The sequence below is a fragment of the Belonocnema kinseyi genome, chromosome 5 (genome assembly GCF_010883055.1).
Source record: "Belonocnema kinseyi isolate 2016_QV_RU_SX_M_011 chromosome 5, B_treatae_v1, whole genome shotgun sequence".
NCBI lineage: Eukaryota > Metazoa > Arthropoda > Insecta > Hymenoptera > Cynipidae > Belonocnema > Belonocnema kinseyi.
The window spans coordinates 9,176,855-9,199,389 of NC_046661.1; the positions used below are offsets into that span (position 1 = coordinate 9,176,855).

A 22,535-nucleotide genomic window follows, 5' to 3' on the forward strand; every position below is an offset into this window, starting at 1 on the left:
CCGGATGAGAAGTTTGTATCTGCTTCGGAGAATATCCTTTATAGATGTCACATCCTGAATGCGGCTCTGTGGCACGTCCAGGTATGCATAAGTCTCTCTAGCGCAAAGGTGTCGTATAGCGCTTCTATCGACGAGCTCAGGATCTTCAGGGATGCCATTAAGTTTTCCTCGCTTCAAATAAACCTTGGCGCATTTGTTTAACCCAAATTCCATTCCAATTTTCTTAGTATAGGTATCGTTCGACCATTCCTAGAGCTAGATGTTCTTGCTCTCTGTTTTTAGCATAGACCTTAAAATCAACCATGTAAAATACATGAGTAACCTTGTACTTTCGATCTGAAGGTTTGTCGCAAAAGTACCCGTCAGAATGGCGAAGTGCTAGAGATAGTGGCAATAATGTAAGGCAAAAGAGGAGCTTTCCAAAGGACAGATGCTAAGTCTATGGGAGGTCGAATCGAAAGCTTTCCGATAATCAATCCAGGCCATGGATAGGTCACGCTGGTAGAATGCTGCATCTTTGCAGACACATCTATTGATGAGCAGGTTCTCCCGACATGCCGCTACGCCTTTCTTTGAGCCTCGTTGTTCATACATTTCTTGCCACACAGTTTCAATTGCCCGAATAATCCTATCATTTAGGATAGCTGTGAATATCTTATACAGTGTGTTCAGACAAGTGATTGGCCTGTAATTCTTCGGTTCAGCTAAGTTGCCTATTTTTGGCAGGAGTATTGTGCGCCCTTCCACCAACCACTCCGGAATCGTCTATTGCGACTTTAAATATGAGGTGAAAATACGAGCCAAATGCTGATGAGTTGAAGGAAACTTCTCCACCAAAAGGTTTTCATACAATCTGGTCCCGGAGCGGAATAGTTCTTTATTCCTCTTAACACTTTTTTGACCTCGGTAGTAATGGGTCGGTACTATTTAGTTGTCCAATTCATGCGGGAACGACCTACATCCAAAAGCACAATGCGGCACTAAGAGTGCTTTATTACCATCTCTGTCATTCTTACGGCATTAACCTTAATATCGCTCCTCTAAATGCTCCTAGGGAAATTGAGTCAATTGTCGAGAATGGGAAGTGCCGCATATGCTGGAACTTTATATTCTCGACAATTGTTTCTGTTGCTCACTCAAGGCCTGACATGGTTCTTCTAAACTTTGAGAAGCGAACCATCTTTGTTATTGAATTTTCGGCGTCAGCTGACAAAAACATCATAGCCAAGGAGAATGAAAAGAAAGAGAGGTATAGAGACCTTATAAGAGAGTTGCAGCGATTGCACCCGGAACTTGCGGGCAAATGCAGAAAGCAGTAATCCTTGGGTCGCTCCGTGTTCTTAGGATGCACGAAACTTTTGCCGGATCGTCGTATTGATTCCGTTACAGACTGTAACTACCCATTTCACGGTCGTGAGACGTGGTTGTGGCTGAGATTTTACCACGATTTCGCTAGGAGCGGGTGCAATTTTTCAGATTAGCTCATGCATGAAGTTAAGAATAACACAAAACATCAAAATCACCAATTTTTTCATTTCTTTTAAATGGGGATGGCGATATGAATAGAAGACCACCGAAGCTTTTAGATCGGCAATTACCGTGCAGCAGAAAACCTGAGAAAATGGAAGTTCGAGTCGTGCATTTTCGGCTTGCACGCAATCTTACAATGGTAATCAATGCACCTTCTATTTTGCGGCTCTGAAACGGTAGGTATGACGGGGCCTCTTACTCTCTTCACACGGACATAGACCTGTCATCGTATTGGATTGAATGTGGGTGGCGTTCGCACTGTGGCCAGAATTTGCACTAATAATAGTTTGTATTAACGCCACTAGTGGGGTTGATAGCGGGCGGCAAATATTCAAACACACATGACGCTCATTGTTACAAATGGGCAAGAAAATAATTAAAGACTAAAATATTTTTAGATTTCGTCTAAAATCCCCAAAAATATTTTTTAGTGGACGTCAACTTCTTTCCTTGTAAGTAATTTGAAAATTTGTGTGACTTACAAAATATCAAAAAAGCATTGTTGTATTACGTCAAAATATTGTTTCACTTATTTCTATACCGCACTTCATCTTAAAAAAATTAGGTTTTTTTACAAAACGTCTATTCAGTTTTTTAAACTAATACAAAAAAATGTGACGTAACTGAAGTTAGGATGTGGGACGGTAAAAGGGTCCAAAATAACGTTACGTAATGTGTGAACGCTCTCTAATAATAGTACTCGTAAATGTTACATTGCATTGATTCACTGAATTCATTCTTTCAGAATCTAATTTGAACATAAATATAAGTGCTCAGAAAATTTTAACAAATAAATTGTTTTTAGAAAATTGGATAAATAATAAAAATAAGTTCAAAAATGAGCGCGCTCATATAATAGTCTAGTATTATAAAATATATATAAAAATTCATACGAAACATAAAATGTGGGCCTTTTCCACAACTTTCGAATAAAGTGTACTAAAATACATTTTAATTATTTATGTAAAAATATAAATCATATATTTATAAACGAATAGATTTTTTTCAATTTGGACTTATTTTTTAAATATTTATCTTTCATTTTAAAGCGTGGACTAAACGTTTTTCTTGATCTGGTAAAAATTTGGGAGTGGGTAGTCAGATACTTTCGATGCAATGCATTTTTGAATAGCAATACATTTTGAATAAGTTAAATTAACAACATAGAAATATAGATTTTGCAAGTGTATAGTTGTGTGTTACTTATCGGTTAGGCAGTCGAGTACAAGCCCAAGCGCGTCGCGCTGCGGCTCACTTCGCGCGGACGAGACGCTATTAAAAAAATTAATTGCTGCGAAAATATTCGACTATCCACTCCCAAGTTTTTACTAGGTCAAGAAAAACGTTAAATCCAGTCTTTAAAGAAATAAATTAACTTAGATTTTAAAAAAGCAAGTCCAAATTGAAAAAAAAACTGTTTTATCATTTTATCTTGCGTATATTACGTGAAATAAAATTTTCGTGGCAAATATTGCTTTGGATCTACTCCGTCAGCTTGCGGGTTTGATTCCCGCCTCGTACTCTGGAAGAGCCTCGGCCGCCCATGCGGTGAACACTAGCCTAGCAAGGGAGTTGTTCATCTCCGGAGAGTCGTGAGATCGGTACCTCTAGAGCAGGGATTCTCAAACTAGTGCCACCGGCCGATGAGGCTGCCGCCGGCAAGGGGATGCCACCCCGGGCCGGGCAGCCACCGAGGGGGAAGCCAGCCCGGGCTCAGCCACTCAGCCCCCCCCCCCCCCCGCGCTATGAGGACCCTTTCATTGTCATGAGATTTAAGGCTGTTTCAATAACTAAAATCCTAAAGATATGGTTCAATTCAATTCTAATTATCTGAATCATTTTCCTGATGTAATTTTAAGAAAATGAAAAAAATTTAATGAAAATCGGTTAACATTTCGAGTAATTAAGCATATCGTTAAGAACACGGAAAATTACAAGAGCTGTCAACTGGCATTGAAGATATTAACCGATTTTTATCAACTTTCTTTTCATTTGCTTAAAATTAGATTAGGAAATTGATTCAACTAATTAAAACTTAATTTATTTACATATTAACACATTGTAATTTTTCTCAACCGGTTCTAATTATCTCGCGTGAAGAATGGTGTGTCAAGCAGTGAAGCAGTGAAGTGTCCTCCCATGGCGGCAGGGTATTGTGAAAAAATGTGAGGGTGGCGGCCCTGCCGCTCCCCAGAAAGTGCATAAAAGTTTGGGAATCGCTGCTCTAGAGGAAAAGGTTATCTATGTACTTAAAGCTGTTGCTCTTGGTGGTTCGGAACCCACCTTAAACTGTAGGTTCCCTTCATTAGAACCTTTCATTCTAATAAGTACAATAATACAGATGATAAAGGGAAACCCGAAACAGGAAAAATCACAAATTCCGAATTTTTGCAAAATATTGTTTACAACAATTAAGATTGCTGTTGTTTTATAAAAATTGTGAATAAAAATCACGCTTACAACACTTTAAATCATTTTTATAGAAGAGCACATTTGTTTCCACGTAAATGACAGTGTTTGGCTATTTCTCCATGTAACATGTAACATAATATATGATAATAATATATATAATATAATAATGAAAACTCTTGCGTTGATTTAGAATGATTTTCATGATGTGCCAATCGCTGCTATAGAGTTAATAATGATTTTGTGAAAAATCTCGACTTTTTCATACTTTGAGTAAACATATAATAAATAAATAAATGAAAATATAAATATGTTATACCTGAGAAATATCATAAAACTTATTCAACATTGCTGCTGTAGTATGCAATCCCGCTTTCCAATTCTTATAAATCCCCTTAATGTGGCAGGCGCAGCCGGTCGATAATCGTAGGCAGAATCTTTTTTACGGCGAATCAGCCGGTGAGCTTTTTTGCTTTAGATTTCCTTGAAAAACCTCCACGTGACCGCGTTCTGTTCAGCTCTTTTGGCCCTTAAGGCATTAGAAATATTTGTAATCGAGATTTTTTAAAAGATGTCTCGCTATTTTTCGCCACGAAGTCGAGTTTTGAGAGGTTTGCCAAGAGAGCCAATTAAAATTAGAATATTGAGCTTTAAACCTTGAACGTTAGACGTTGAGCTAGGCGCAAATTGAGCTAGTACATTGTGCTTCGAGTTTTAGAGCTTAAGTTGAGTCTATCGATGTAATTTTGAAGCGAAATTTTGCTCACACTGTATATTTGGTTATTTTTGAGAAACTGGCCCCATGAAAGCTCTAACGCTCTGGCAATTTAGAAATAAGATTAGGATTTATATTATGGTGATGAACTCAATCTCAAAGTATGGTGCTGAAGTCTAATGCAACTCTACTACTTGTGAATACTTAAAAATACTTATTGTTATCTAACTTATACAAGTATATGAAGAAATATTGGAATAAGTATTAAATTAATAATGTAGAAATTTCTCAAAGTCGAGAAAATAAATATTATTTCGGTCATTCGTTCATTTTAGAAATTTCACTCTTACTATAAAGAAATTTAATAAAAGTGCCTATACATTGAAGGTCGTCGGCTCGACACCGCTTTGCGTCTTTCTCTAGGCTGTAAATATAAACAAGTTTTTACATTATTTTACAATTATAAACATAACTTTGTTTCATCGTAAGTAGAAAATAAAATATAAATGTTGTAAATACCTAATAACGAAGAGTTTTTTAAAATTATAAAATCCCAGTTAAAAAAAATTGCCAAGAATGATGTCAACAAATTGAAAATTAAAAACATTTGTTATAGCCTTACACGTGAAAACAGACGTTAAATTAATAAAGTAAACACATTTTAATCAAAGAATGTTTTTAAACAAAGCGTTTTAAAAAGTATTTTAAAAAGAGCGACTGACTATAAGATCCAATCAGCTGATTGAAAATGAAACAGAACAGCGATCAAATATAGAGAGTATACCGAAGTACGTAGAAGTACCACCTTTAATAAAAAGGGTGGACATATAAAAGTATAATGAGGACTCATCATATGCATTTTCGAATCTCAGGATTTAAATAGATTAAAATATAAAAAGAGAGCATCTTTTATCAGAAAGTTTGAATTTCAAAAAGAAAAAATTAGTTTAAAGTCTAAAAAAATAAGAAATTTCAGAATAAATAAATGGTTTTAAAATATTTTGAATAAAGAAGTTATGAAAGAGATTGCTGAAATTATTGTTTTGAGTAATGGATTTGCTAAACTTGACAGTTCTGATAAAATTCCTACTAATAGTATGATAGCATCTGTAGAAAATAGTTTCAATCTTTTGATACAAAATGTGACTAAATTAATAGTAAATCACAATAAAAATAACAAATTCGCTAATACTAATCTATCTGATAAAATATCTTATTTTCAACATAAAAAAAAGATATAATCTTTTTAAAAGCGTATAAAGGCCACTATAGCTGCAAATAGGACTGATTACAATTATATTATTGAATTCTTATTAAAAAACACGTCCCTTTATAAAAAAGTTAATACAACTTTGGCTTCCTCCATGGAAACAAAAGTTAATGACATAGTTAAGAGGTGGGATTATAATTTCTACATCAATGACTAAATGTCATATCGTTTAAAAACACGAGATTCAATAACAGCCAAATCTTACGCGCTCCCAAAAATTCAAAAACCAACTTTAAAATGGAGACTTACTGTGTCTTCTATTGAATCAACAACGTATAAATTAGCGTCTTACTTATCTAAGGTCTTAAAACCCACTTTCTCAACAACACATTCTTTCATTCAAGATTCTTGAAAATTCAAAGATAAAACCAAAGCTGTTAAAATTCGAAGCAATCCTTGTATGGTCTCATTAGATGTAGTTTCCATGTTGGACAATACACCGTTAGATTTAGCTTTGACTTGTCTAAAACAGAAATTAATAAATGATAAAAATCTAACTAAAGTATCAATAAGTGAAATGTTGATTGTACTCAGAACGGCCTAACACAGTTTTTTGTTTTATTACTAATTTCTATAAAAAATTAACTGGTTGTCCAGTGGGGTCTCCGTTGTCACCCATAATATCTAATATACTTGAATTTGTAGAAGAAAAAGCTTTATCCAAATTAAATTTTAAACCGGTTCTTTATAAAAGGTTTTTTAACTATATCTTCGAAATCATTCCCACTTACAAAATTAATGAGTTTGTTCAAATGTTTAATAGTATCGAAGACTCCATTCAATTCACTTTCGAAAATGAAAACAATAATACTTTAGATTGATCTGTAATCAGAACTGAAAATGAATGTTTAATTACATATTAGTTTAGAAAACCCACATCATCTGGTCAATATCTCAATTTTAATTCTCATCATCCCTTTTCACAAAAGTTTGGTTTAATTAAATACTTAGTCGGTAGATGCATTAAAATAGGTCATGTTAACTTTCGGAGTGATAATCTAAAGTTTATCAAAGAAACATTACAATCCAATCATTATCCTCTGCCACTTATTGAGATTGTTATAAAAGAAAGAATTCATGAAATACACAAGTGCTCTAATAATAATAATAATAATGAAAAACAAAAATGGTTAGACAATCATAATGTAACTGATAAAATCTTAGCTCTTCCTTGCATTCATAGATTATCTGAAAGAATTAGAGGTTCTTTAAAAAAATTTAATATTAATATTTATTTTAAAAATAGCCGTAAATTAGAAAAAAATTTATCAATAAAAAAGAGAAGAATGATAAAGAAAATTCATTTAATTTAGTTTACATGATCAAGGACAATTGTTGCAAGAAAGTTGATATTGGAGAAACTTATAGAATATTAAAATACTAGCAAAGGAAAAAATCTCTCATAAACGGAAATTTCTCGAATCAATCTTTATAAAAAAATATTTGACCATTGGTGTTAACTTACAATCTGAAAGAAGGCATATTAAAAATTATTACCATTGCGTTTTAAATCAATAATTTTCTATCATCCATTTTGAATTTTCAAACTTCCTGGCGGGCTCATTAGAGTTAGTACACTTTTATAATACCACCCTTTTTATTAAAGGTGGTGCTTCTATATACTTCGTTATATTCTCTATGTCTAATCTCGGCTTTTGTTCTATGTTCAATCAGCTGATTGACTCTTATGGTCAGTCGTTCTTTTTTAACTACTTTTTAAAACGCTTTGTTGTCAAAAATTCGTTTATCAAAATGTAGTTACTTTATTAATCTAACCTCTGTTTTCACGTATGAAGTTATAAAAAATATTTTTAATTTTTAATTTCTGACATCATTCTTGACAATTTCGTTGTTTTTTAAACTGACATTCTATACAATATACAATTTTAGAAACATGGTACACACAGTTCACACAAAAATACACAACCTGACTGATAATCCCATAATAAATTTCATATTACACTAAGTTAAATCTCGGTGTATTCGTCGACTACAAGCGAACATTGATCAATATACCCCTCGAAATGGTGCGTTTTCCAAGGAGACCTCTGTTTCTGCGATCACCTCAAAAACTATACATTTTACTCCTAGTTTTTAAGTTTTGTTAACTTATTTTAAAGTAACATAAGTGGGTTAGGTTTGAAAGCAGCTTCAAGCTGTTCCTTGCCCTGTGGTAAAAATTCGATTCGTACGTGCTATTCGCTTGTTACGCATGATCCTACTTTCTCGCTTTGCTGCGCATTGTCAACTTCTGCCTCCGCGGCTAATACTTAATACTTATCTACAATTTACAAGGTTTACATTTTCCGTAAATCTACTTTTCCCCCTATTTACAATCTTTCCTTTCCCGCTCCCTTTTCTCCTTCCTTCTCTTCATCTCCATCTTACCTAACACCCCTTCCACACGTGCAACCGCCCTTTTGTCCCTCCTTTCATGCAGCAATACCACCATGCTTATCCCACTTCTTTCTACATCCTCATAATCCTCCAGCCAGTGTTTCATACTTATATCCGCCTTACAGGACAATTCACACATTCCATTCTCCCTTCAGAGACAAAAGCTCTTAAAATCCTCCATGCACCCACACCTCATTCTCGCTATAAGCTCCTGACTTCTTTTCCTCCTTTTTCACAAAATATTGCGCTCTCTCCTTTGGCATAATCTACGCATGGTTCCTGTTAAACCTTGAGTCTTATCCCCCCGCCCTTCTGTATTCTCTCTCTCTCTCTCTACACGCCTAAAATCATATTTTCTGTTGCCCTCCTGACAATATAGTTAGGCGTATTTCTTGCCAACCCCAGTGTCTACTTTACTTACCTCCCCCCTTTATCCTATTTACCTCCTCATTTTCCTCTAACCCCCGCACCTCCACTCCATAAAATAAGACAATTATCACTAGCGAATCGAACAATTTTATCGTCCTTCTACAAGAATCTTCGAACGTCTTCTTTCCTAGTTCCCAAACCTGCCTTATCACCACATTTGCCCTTCTTATTGAAACAGGAAGCCCAAGTGCAAAAAATCTTTCACCTTCTGTATCGCCTTTTCTTTTTACCTCCACTCACCTTCCTTATCCCTTCCACCTCCTTTTCTGAAACCCATAACCTTGAAATATTCAGCATTTAACTCTAAAATATTCTTATCCAGGTAAATTCTCAATCTTTTCATCATCTCCTTTAAAGCCTCCTCGCTCTTTGGTCGTTGCACTATGACGTCTGCATACGCGAATGACCATACCCAAACCCCTCCTATCACTCCGGTCGCTGGCTTACCTTCCTTATCAGCGATTAAAATCGCAAAAAGCGTTGGATTAAGTGGACACCTTTGTCTCAACACACTCTCCATCCAGAAACCCTATGAAATTCCCTTTCCTCCTCTTGCCTTATCTTTCTTCTCTTCATATACCTCCCTTACCTTCTATCAAGCCTTTCTCTATTCCCCTCCTACATCGCCTCTCATAACGTCTTCATATCCACAAAAGCGAACACGCCTTTACGACCCAAAAAAGCGCGTACACTTTCGAATCTTTCTTAGCTAATTCTCTATCCACCACATGCTGCAAGCCGTAAATATTGTCGATAGTGCTTATGCTTTCCCTAAAGACCACCTGCGTCTCCGGAAATATTCCTTTATCCTCGACATCCTTCCGCAGTCTATCCGCCAACACCATCGCGTATACTTTCTACGCCGTATTCATTAGCGTCATCTTTCTATAATTTCCCTGCCTCCCTCTATCCCCTTTTTTATACAGTGGCACGATCAACCCTCTCCGCCACCCACCATACTTTTTTTCACTACCTCTTGTGTGCTAAACAGCGACACTTCGTTCTCTACCCCGTCCAGCCCTGCTGACTTAGACCTCTTCTACTTGCTTACCTGCTTCTGTACCTCCTCGTCATTCAGGTCTTCCCCCATCTACCATCCTCGTTCTTCTAATCTCATCTCTATTCCTGAAATCAAAGCCCTCAAATGATTCTTTAAAAATATTCTCCATTCCTCGCTCTCTACCTTCTCACTTATCCCCACCCTACGTTTCCTAACCCTATTTGATATCTTCCACGCGTCCCCTTCTGTCTTAGCACTTCTCAACTCCTCATATAGATCTTTCTTCTACTTTCTTTTCACCTTCCTTTTTATCTTTTAACATTTCCTTTCCCAACACGGCTTCATCATTACTTTCTTCTCTCTAAATATGTTCTTTTGCACACACCCTTTCTTTTTCAGATCCTCCCATATCTCTTCCACTGGCTCCTCTTTAAAGCATACCTTTCTCAAATGCTCCTTCTGCCAGCCATGCCTTTTATCGCCAATCTTAATGGCTGATGATCTGAATCTATCCTACCTTTCACTGCGAGTTTTTTTGTCTCCTCCCAACCTTGTATATTTATGACCACATAGTGTATCAACGATACGCCTACCTTACTCACATACGTGCATTCTCTCTCTTCATTCTCTGTTAACATATCATTCGCCACCGGCCAGCTTCTATCCTCTATCCAGTCTCTTAGAATGTCCCCCTCCTTCCCCCTCTACCTTTTCCCCTATTATGTCTTCCACCCGTTCCTTAAGCCTTTCCATCTCGTCCTTATTGTAAACTGTCACAAACTTACACCTCATCACTCCTATCTTCATTGCCCTCAATTGCACTATTTACCCCGTCATAAAGTTCTTCCCCCGGCCCACGTCTCTACCAGTCCCTCAATATGAAATTTATGGATAAACGTCCCGAAATCCTTATTTTTTTTTCTTTACCCTTGATACGTAAGGAACTTAAGAGGGTACTAAATCCCTGATACGGTTTGTGTTAGTGTGAGGGGTTCTTACCGTTGTCCCCCGAATATAGAGACGCAAGGAACAAACCTTACTTCTTCGTCAGCCTTTCAAGAGAGAAAGTTAGTATAAGTTTTATAGTTTACTTTACTCTAACTATTCTTCTTGCTTTTTTGCTCTAATGAACATTTATTATTTGAATCTTTGCTCTTTTTTTAAAGTTTGCATTTAACACAATCGTCATGGGATTGATAAGTGATAAAGAATCCACATTAAAACATTTTTTCTATCCCATTTCCAAACTATAATTGCCTTTGCTCGAGACGTGACCGCATAACGCATCGTTGCCCCACACACTGACTGATATCAAACTAATCACTCAGTTAACATTTACCCTTAAATTCGATGTACTACCTGCATATATTGCTTTTATTGCTTTACGTGCTAACCATTGACATAATACTCTTAAATAACTTCATAATGTTTAATTCTATCCACCTTACCAAATTTGATTTTCAAAGTATAAATGTATAGAAAAATGTCTCATTTATCTGCATTATAGAATAGAGAAAATCTAACATTCTGTTATGTAATATTCAATGAAATAAAATCAGATGTTTTCAACAGTCCTTAAACTTTTATGTAACATGAGCAAAAGTAACTTAAGCATGAAATAATGGGCGAAAATTGTATTTTTTAAATAAATACGGAATTAAAGTTGTTTAACACTTTCGAAGCGTTATTAAAATCGCAGTGTTGAATTTTGTCATATTAATTTAAATATTTAGCTAACTGAAACTTAATTGTTACCTTGTTTGGCCATGTCACAAAAGAGAAATCTTTCGGGCTTTATTTGCTTATATAAATTTTCACATAAATATAATAATTTCCATCATTGAACGCAATGATTTTACATCGGAATATTATTTAATAATGTTCCATGTGGTGAAATTGGATTCGATCGTAAACTGTAGGCCATTAATAAATTCATTAGGTTATATATTGTGATTGGAAAATATGATGCATGTAAAATGGAGAAAGATGCTAAAGAAGCAAGAAAAATAAAAAATAAAAATTCATGGAGATTTACCATTAGCGCTTAGTCGAATCACAATCTGTGATTTCCTTAGCTACATAATATTGGCATAATTTTTTTTATTAGAACGTCGAAATATAAACTATAAAAGAATGTTTTATAATTTTGATCATTACGTATTTTTTCTATTTATTGTTAGTCCTATCATACAGATACTTATGTAATATCAAATAACTGGTAATGTTTTGCAGGAAGTATATATCTGCAAACAACGAGGCTGCGGTAAAATATTTGCGAACCAAGATGAATACAAGACCCATGAGATATTGGAGACACTAAAGATTCGTTTCATGTAGGTTAAATTTTCTGTATTTAATATTTTTAAGATTTATGTTATTTTTCTATTATTTGCTGAGTGCATGGAACTAGTATGCTGAACTTTCTGAAAAATTAACATTTATCGTAAAATGAATTTGTTTCACTAAATAAGGCAATTTTACTTAAATTTCTTTATTAATATTGTACAGAATTTCATAATAGTTTACAGCAAGAGGCAAGAGAGTCTATTCATTCCTGCCATTATAAAAAGTGGGTGTTCTACTTATTCTGGTCCTTTAACGAAATCGATGCAAGCTTGAATTACTGGAATTCCGTAAAGGCATCCGATCATGATCTAGGATACCATTGTCAATTCAAATACCCGCTTGTGAAATTCAGATTTTATTGTAATTCCTTTAGCTTTTTTTGGTATCATTTCGATCCATATGGTAAATAGGAACACTAAAATATGCTGATTTCTTCTCTTTTTAGAACTTAGTAGGGGTTCCATGATATAAGCTGCTACCATGGTCTATAGTTGCTCTATTACTATTTTTCCCACCAATGTAAGTTCCAAGTTTTTTTGAGTACGACTAATTTCCAAGTGTGTGAGCCTGGTAATAGATTTGCTCTTAATTTGAAAAAAGAGGTGTGAATCTCCGATTCACTATTTTTTGTTTTCTTCCGGTCTTTTTAACTTAATTTATTTTTGTCGAATAGCAGTCATCTGTATTATGTTTGTCCGTATACGTCCGCTTTTGGTTTTTTTTATGCTACATGCTAACTCAAACTCTATTGTTTTACCTCGTTCTCGTGTTCTGGGGAGACCATCATGGACAAAATTCGAGCTATATTTGCGGTATATGACGTCGTAGTAATTTTTGAGAAGTTCTAATGTTCATCTGGCTAATCGACCAGTAGGGCTTGATAGGATATGGAGCCGTAACGCTAAGTTTACCGTTATTACTTTTAACCTGTAACGTTCTAGATACGTCCGAAATTTCCGTATGGTACACACCATGACTAGGTACTCTTTTGCTGATGCTGAGTACCGGGATTCCTATTTCCTTATTGAGAATAGAGTAAAATCTGATAATGTCAAAATTGTTGCTGATGTTAATAGGTCTTTAATTTTTTAGAAAGCCTCATCCTGTCCTAACCCCCAATTCCACATTTGATCTTTTTTCAGTAATATATTTATTAGTTCTATTATATAATGCCGTTTTCTGTTTATGACCGGGGAAATGCAACCAGAAGATCCAGCGCCTTGGAGAGTAGATCGAGTTTCTAATTAAAATCCATATTGAAAAATTGATAAAATCGCCTTCCATACCTTTATCGGAGAAGAAGTTTCGATTGCAGAAGGCAAATGATTCAAAAACTCATATTGGTTTGCCAAAATGTGCGACGTTTCGTTGGCATGGGTTCGCCAACCTCATCAGGCTAATTTATTCAAAAGGAGCACCACATAAATGTCACACATTTTCACAGATAAATAGTATAAGATTTAAGACAGGTTTAGAAATTATTTTACCATTGAAAATCACTAGTTAAAACATAATTTTTGTTTAACACGTCTAAAAACGTGAAGGAATATAAAGAACACTTGTTTTGTTCGATTAAGCTAACAATGTAAAGTCAACTGAAGAGACAAACCTTGTATCGTTTCACATACGTAAACATAATCACACACGCATACATTATGCCAATCAAAAGTGTAACTAAAGTTTTATTAAAGTTATATTATTAAGTTGGAATTCTTTGTTGGGTCGAAGGTTCTGTTTGGGTTTTGAGTAATGTCATGGAGTGGGAGTTTTTTATTTTGAATTTGGGTTGGTTCGGTATATTTGTTTTAAGTGCACCTGTCTTTGCTTGACCTATTTCTATTCATAGAGGTTTGCGTATTTAGTCTCGCAAAGCCCTAAAGTGAACTATTGATCTATTGAACGTTTTTGGGATAGTACTCTTGTTTATGGGGGTGGTTCGGACCATATTTATAATTATTGTTCTGACTGTGTCATTATTATAATTAATGTTTTAGATTAGCTGTGCACCGACACCTTCCAAGACCAAGTTATCGTGATCGCTTTGTGTGTTAGTGGCGTTAGCCATTATTTTCTTGACTTTACCCGACCTGAGTTCCATTCATTTTAGATCACGTTGAAATTCGTATAGATAGGACAGCTTGCATATTCAATTTCAGTTTATTGAATCCCAAAAGCGAATGCCAATTACAGGGTTCACTATTGCTGATCCATATATGATATAGATTCAAGATCACTGCATACTGAGCATAACTAAGCTCACTGTCTACTATTCAGTACACATTTTTAAGCTCATGTACAAAATCTTACGAACGTAGAATTAAAAAAATGAAAAGTTTCTCTGTGATTTGAACAAAAATCGTTCATTCTTAAGCACATTTCATACACTGGTGAGTTATATAATAAATTTAAATTTGAGGTTTTAATATAAAAGGGTGTCTGTGAACGTAAGCGATATTGAAGCAAACCACGGTCCGCATAAACTCCGTCTTTTTTTAAATGCAATATACTTTAAAAACTTCTTTGGAATATTTTTAAGAGCATGTTTTTAATTACTTTACAACATCGGAACAGGAAGCCTATTTTTTTATTCTCATTTTTACAAATCTTAGTAAAATGTTCTTTAAAACGCAACTGAGCGTTAAACTTAACTCCCAAATCAAGTATCTAATCAGCCTTGCATAGTTCAGAATTATTAATCATATTATCAAAGAAAATTAGATTTGAGGCTGGAGAGTAAGTAATGACTATATACTTCGAAATGTTTAAAAGAAGCTTATTCTCGAAGCTCTATTTAAAGAAAATATCGAGACAACTTTGTAATCGAAAACAATCATCGAAAATATTCAATCTAAAATATATTTTTGTATCGTCCGCTTACAACAAAAATTTTAGGTTTGTTACCTTTTTTATGTGAATTTAGAATATTAAGTAAAATATAGAACCTAAATTAAACCCCTGCGGAAACCCAGAAGCTAGCTGATAACAGTTGGCTGAATAACCAGCATACTGAACATAATGTTTCCCTTTTTTAGAAAGTTTTTAAATAATACCACTTAATTAAATGGTATATCAAGATCGATCAGTTTACCCAAAAATAATGTATGATTTACTTTATCAAAAGCTTTCTATAATTCAAGATAGATAGAGTCAGCCTGATTCCCTTCAAACAATGCTTTTGCCGTACATTGTGCCGTATATTGTATATTGTGAAAATGTAGGAATTTTATTAATGCCTGGCGTAGGTTTAGTAGATAGTTTCTTAATAGCACCTGTTACTTGAGCTGAATTAATCTGTACATAGCTGCCAAATAGATCGCCACATTACTACCACGGACGTTATTATCAATAGCCGATACATCTTCATGAAAAACACCATCAAAGTAATCCATAAAAGCCTGTACAATCTCATGTTCCTGACTAATTTCTGTGCCATTAAATTTAATAATGCCAGGTACACGTGATTCATTTTTTAACTTTAAGGTTACGTTCCAAACTTTCGAGGGATCCTTTTTTAAATCGTTCTCGAAGTGAGATGACATCAAATACCTCTGTATTTATATTTTTTCTTAGTTTTACTTTTATTTTAATGGAGTTTGTTAATTCTTTAGAAAAACAAATAGGAAACTAGTTTTTTGATTTTCCACTTTTAAACCTTGGAATACAATTATCAATTTCTTGTAAGAGTTTGTCATATAAAAATGTGCAGGCTTCGTCAGAGTTATTTGTCTCATGTAAGTGTGTCCAATCAATTTTCATAATACTTGAATAAAACTGAACAAAATCTCTGTCTTTGCAATTATAATTGCCTATTTTACATAACTTAAAATTATTATTTTTGATATAGTAAGTACAATGCATTAAGATATAAAGCGTGGGATGATGATCATCTTCTGGTACCATAGTTAGACATACCGGTTCTGTAGTGCAAATGTTGTTCGCAAAAACTAGGTCTAATCATACATTATTTTTATTGAACACATTGTTTGGGTGATATCCAAAGACTGAGCAACTTCAAGAAGAACATCAGTCTTATGATCCGTTATAAGTCCCTGTGACGAGGTGACAAAACTCTGCATTAAAATCTCCTGCTAAAAGTATTTTAGTATCATAAACGCTATATATATATATATATATATATATATATATATATCCTACATTTTATTCGCAAATGAAACAAAATCCTGCATAGTTACATAGGTGGAATATAAACAGCAAGTACAATGACAGAAAATATCTCCGCTGAAGCCTTATTTGAAACTGTATTAATTTTGGAAAAGGAGTAATTAATAACATCTTTAGTCAATTCTATACATTTTCGTTCAGCGTTTATTGCTATTAGTAAACCTCCGTCTTTCCCTGATATCACGGAAGGAGAAATAATTGTTTCTATAAAAAAGCTCAGACGAAATTACATTTTAATTTAACTATGTTTCAGTGAATATAAATATATCCTAAATATTTGTAATAAAAAAAACCTGACCTACTCCGTCTTCGTATTCAGACCCCTAACATTTTGATAATAGATACTTAACTTCCGGTTGTTGTTTCTTTTAGTTTCTGAGGAGTTGATTTCTTGGCAGCTATTGGCAGTACCTAGCGAGGAAATTCCTTACAGAATTCTGGTCAGTAAGCAAGGAAAAAAGAATCAAACAATTCTAAAAGGCATAAGGATAACTCCAGATCGAACAACTGCATAGAAAGAGGAACTTCGACAACTAGCTCTGGAAATCCAACACATGACATTAAAAGGAGAACTGAATCTACGGACAGCCTATCGACAAGGAACTCCAGTAATAGTGCCAAGAAGGCACTATTTTATGATTTTATGATATTTTATGATGAAGAAGTTCCTCTTTCTATGCAGTTGTTCGATCTGGAGTTATCCTTATGCCTTTTAGAATTGTTTGATTCTTTTTTCCTTGCTTACTGACCAGAATTCTGTAAGGAATTTCCTCGCTAGGTATGCTAATGCTGGTGTCATCTTGACAGGTCTTGAGTTCGGCTGATTCTGTATAAATTTACCAACTCTATAAAAAGTGACATCATCAATCGTGATAGTAGGGTCAATACATGAGATTAAATTAGTTATCAACTCAGAGTCACATGTTTTTCTTTTCGCAGCACTATCTTCCATTTCAGATGTGCTCTGCTTAACCAGGTTGATAGAAATTGGGCTAGTGAAACCCTGTCAGGAATCTGCTTTTTTCATGCACTGATATTTCAACTTCACCCATTCTTTCCACCAAAGTTGAGGTTTTTGATTCTACTTCACAAACTCGACCTTCGACAACTTTTTGGTCTGTTTTTAATAACTCTATAGCATTCTTAACTTCCGCGTATGATGTGTGATCGTAAATGAAAGATAGATTATGGAGGGTTACGTTTCGCGACTGTCGAGAATTGATCTGATCTGGTTCATTCAGCATCCACCCTCATTGCTTCTTTTCTTCATGGTACCATGACCACACGCGCGCACTCCCACTCCTCACACATGCGTACACTCATGCACCCTTATATTAAACATATTTTCTACCATATATCGGCATACTGATTCATCTGAGATGGAACTCACAATCTCCACGTGATTTCTTCGTAAATCTAGATTTGGAACTACGTCGCCCCAAAAATCGCAGTACTATAGCCTGTCGCCAGTTAAAGTAAACTTTCGCGGTCCCTCACGTCTGGATATTGTCTTTCAAATTAACCGTAGTATATACAAAAATCACTTATTATCTAAAGCATTCATAACCCATTTTGGTACATAAAAGAATGCATATATTTTAATATAAACATTTCTCACTTTTTTGCGGTCTTAACATTGATTACGTCTAAACTAAATTTATGACATCGTTTCTTAAATATAAACATTAAATGCTCGCTGCATGACAAGAAATAAATTTTCTCAACAGGCGATCGTATATTTTTAAAAGTGTTCTCTGAATAATAATAATTCATACTCAATTAAGCGACTTTTATTAGAACTGTAAATTTCGTAGCATATAAGAGTTTATTTTTCTCTAAAAAATCTTCATCTTACATTCGACTATTATAGTCCGAGATCGCTCTTAAACTTCTTCTCAATCTTAAAATTGAAATATTTCGGGTAAATTTATCGCACCTGTTCAAATTTGAAATCATCCGCACTACCAGGTGCTGCACTGTTTATGCAGAAACAAGCGAGATTTAGTCGCTCGTAATAAGAGGCGACAATGTTCACCAAGCTTAAAATATGTGTGCGGTGAATGAGACGTCGATATAGGGGAGGATATGCGGTAAAAGTAAAAGAAACTGTTACATGCCAGTTTTTTACCGTAACCGAGAACTGCTTCTAAATCACGTCAATTTTGAATATTTGATATGCATTTAATTAAAAAGGAATTTTTAAATGTAAATAATAATATATTAATTATCTCAGGTAGAAGAAATCAATGAAAAGAATCATTTAAAATTTCTTTGCGGTAACATTTTTCTTATTTAATTCTGAGTCAGCAATCTGTCTCCTTTCTAGGTCATTGTACTTTTTAAATTGGAAGAATAGAGTAATGTAAAACTTAAATATATATTAATTAAAAATAACCAAATTAAAACTTCTTGGCTCAAAAAAAGTGCAATCTTTTAATCCAATTTTACTTTATAATTACTTCACCTTCTTCGACATCACACATTCAAGGAATTGTGCAAATGAAATTGTACTTGGCTAAGTTTTGGAATTGTTCATGTGAAAATTTAGTCAGTTGCAAGATTTTTCAGTAGGTATAAAATTCACTAGAAATAGAAATTCTTGTTATCACTTGAAAAAAGTATTGTTTCTGTACTACTTTCAGGAAATGGAATATGACTAAAAAAACTGCCTCCAGTGACATTAAAATGAGACCACTGGAGGAATTCTAGAGTCCTCTTTCCGCGTTCAAAATAACATAATAAAGTTATTATATTTGAAAAATGGGCACGAAAAATATGACATCGCAAAAAAAAAGAAATCTCCAGCTATCTCTAAAAATGTTCGGTAATATTTCAAACAGTTTCTGATAATAATTCTGACTAATTATTGTGAAGATTTTGTGATGATATGTCACTAATAGCATAATACTTCCTTTTAAGGAAAGAAATTTTTTTGTGTAAAGATTAACAGCATATGAATAATAGTGGTGCTTAAACAAAAGTTAGACCGAATCTCAACGTGCATTTTCGACTTTTTTGTTCCTCGTGGGTTCAAACTGAACTACGTGAAAAGAGAAGTATACTGGCCTGTTTTTACAGAACGCAAAATTGTATACGTAGGATATATTACCCTTTTAGAATTTATAGAGAAAACATTGTTGAAACTACATATGGTTCCGTTTTTAGAACTTTTCTGATTGGAATAAATAAATATTTTCACGGAAAAATGAGTGAATTCGCACTGATTGAAATTTGAAGAGTAGCCAGAAAAATGCCGTTTCGGAAACTTAAACTTTTTTAAACTTTCGAATCAAACTTTCAATGAAAAGTTGCAAATCAGGATTCATAATAATTTAATTGAAAGCCTTATTATACATTTTCTATAAAAACTAGATTTATTATTTTATTAATACTATTAAAAAATAGTTCAATTCATCTAAAAGACGACTTTTTAATAATAGAGTTTATTTTTTAACCAAATTATGAAATTGTTAAGCCAAAAAGACAAGTTCTCTAACAAACAGTTGAATTTTCAACACAAGAAAATGAATTTTTAAGAAAATATAGATGCATTTTCAACAAGGCTTAGTTTTCAACAAAAATTACAAATTTTGACAAAGAAGATTGTTTTTTAACTAAGAAGAGTCATTTTCCGCAACAACAACAAACTAATACAACATTTTTTTTCTAACCAAAGAAGATGAATTCTCCACGAAAAACGTAGGATTTGATATTTTAACAACAACAAAACTTTTTATTGAAAATACAAATCTGTTAAATTTATTCGAAAAAGGTGACTTTTAAACCAAATATATTATTTTTAACCAAATTGTGAAATTTCCAAGCCAAAAAGACGAATTTTCAAGCAATGAAATTCATTTTGTACCACAAAAAACTAATTTTTAACGAAATTCGTTCAACTTCTAACCAACTTTTAAATCAAAAAAAGATACAACAATTTCATTAAAAAAAGCAATATACTGCTTCCAAAATGTATACCTTTTGAAATGTATGGAATTTTCTAGTTTTATCTAAATTAGAATTTTTGTCAGCACTTATTATTTTCTTCATAATCTCTTATTTGTTTATTTATTTACGAAGTTTATAATTCACCACACAGTCACGTAAACAATACAGGCATCTTGGTAACTTGACTCGCTATAAACACACACAAAATCAATATAAAAGTAAAATCGGGTTTTACATAAAGTGGGTGGGAGGGATCATAAGCAAATCAATTGTTATCAAGGAGGGTGGGGGAGGTCATAAATTGCCCAAAATTGATAACGTAGTTTATTAATGGTCCCTTATTCAGAGATCTTGAAGTATACATAATTTGTAATGAGACTGATAAACCAAAAATAATATTTTTAATAAGCCGCATCTTATATATTCTGAATAAATTTTCAGTATGGTTAGCTGTTTTAAAACGATTAATTTCTGTGTAAAAAAAAGAAAAATTCACGATAAATGACCTCTAAATATTATCAGATTCTTGTCTCTTTCCACATGCCTCATTTTAAACCCAAAATTTAAAAAAAAATCTAGAATGCAGGTTGAGATTCGAAATTCATTTACATCCCTTATAAATATTTTTATTTAAAATTGATTTTTATTATTTTAAACCTTATTTCATTTGCGATAAAGATACTTCTGCATATTTATGGCGAATAGATCCCTTATTTTCGTGGAAAAATGTAGGTATTATGGTTTTTATTGAAGTATTCATTAAAGTTAATGGCAATCATATTTTGAAATATTTTTTTATAATCTTATAAGCAGTTTGATACTACTTTGTAATCACTTTTATTAGAAAAAACTTGTTACTACTCAATTAACTTTTATTGATCCCTTCTTTGGCAGAGCGAATTCGACAAAAAGTGCCCAATATGGCAGGAAAATTTGTTATCCTGAAAATTTGTATCCTGGGGTTTTTGGGGTCCCTGAATCCGAATATGAAGTTAAAAATCAGCAATCCAAAATGGCGGACAAAAATACAAAAAACTGCTCAATCTGGATAAATCTTGTTACCTACGGGCTTTTGGGGTCGCTGAACCCGAAAGTGAAGTCAAAATTCAAAAATTCTGAATGCCGGACGAAAATATTCGCGATTTAAAAATTTCGAATTTTGACGTCAAATTCTAATTCAGCGACCCCAAAAACCCTTAAGTACCGAGATTTATCCAAATCGCCCCGTTTTTTTGTATTTTCGTCTACCATATTGGATCCGCCATTCTGAATTTTTGAATTTTTACTTCAGATTCGAATTCAGCGATCGGAAAAACATCCCGAGTAAGACTAGAATGTGAAATCGGAGTAAGTTATATAGGAAAAAAAGAAAATTGACGCATTTTGCGTCAATGTCATACAAGGCAGCGAAAATTTTGATGCATTTAGCGTCAATGCCAACGAAGGGGTTAAGAAAATATTCTTCTTTCTACGTGTTGGTTAATAAATATAAATTTTGTCAAATAAAGGCGTCCAGATTAAATAAATAATATTCAAAGTTAAGTTCTTCAAGTATATTTTATATCATATTTTACTTGAGAAGTGAGAGAAAAAATGTATTTCTTGTTAATTAATTCGTTAATTAATATTATCGTATTTTATTTTTGTTATACTTTGAATATTTTTAAATATTATGTTAGATTTGCAGTTTTTATTTTTTTAAGCCTTTGAATGAAAAATGTTCTGTACTTGAGCTCTCAAATTCAATAACTCGCTCGACGTTCTAAAACGCTAAAATCATTGGTCCACGGGTCTCAAGAAACGATAAGGTTCAAATTCACAAAATTCATTCTTTCAGTATACGATTCTGTATAATAACAAGGCAGATCTTATAAAAATTCTTATGTCCTAAAATTAGATTGAGGAATAAAAATTAAATACTAAACAAATTTTTTTTACTAATGTTCAATAAGTGATAAGGTCGATCGGTAACCACGTTTTTTCTACTTTCGGAGACAAAAAGTATAGAGGCAACTTCAAATTTTAAGTAACTTCCAACGAGAAAGTTGTTGTATATAGTTCAAAGAAACTTCCTGGAATATTTTTAGTAGGTTTATTAACAATCGCCTGGAATATGTACCTTGTAAAATAGTACGCGAGTTGAATGAGTTTATGATCCGAAAGCTTAACTGTATCTGCGTGATAATGATAAAATGTTTTTTATTTATAATTTGTTTGAAGTTGTACCTATATTATTCAGATTCTTTTCACGAGTGCAGAAAGATAAGTATGAGAGTAGAAATCTATAAGTACACAAGCAAATAATGGAA

General features: G+C 33.5%; 1 protein-coding gene across 3 annotated transcripts in view; it reads left to right on the forward strand.

Annotated features, from left to right (window-relative positions):
* LOC117172571 overlaps positions 1–22,535 on the forward strand; it is a 347,370-nt gene that overhangs the window by 134,468 nt on the left and 190,367 nt on the right. For all 3 annotated transcript variants that reach the window (XM_033360638.1, XM_033360639.1, XM_033360640.1), the window contains exon 2: positions 11,983–12,083. In XM_033360638.1, the coding sequence (XP_033216529.1) occupies positions 11,983–12,083 (101 nt within the window). The remainder of the gene's footprint in view (positions 1–11,982; positions 12,084–22,535) is intronic.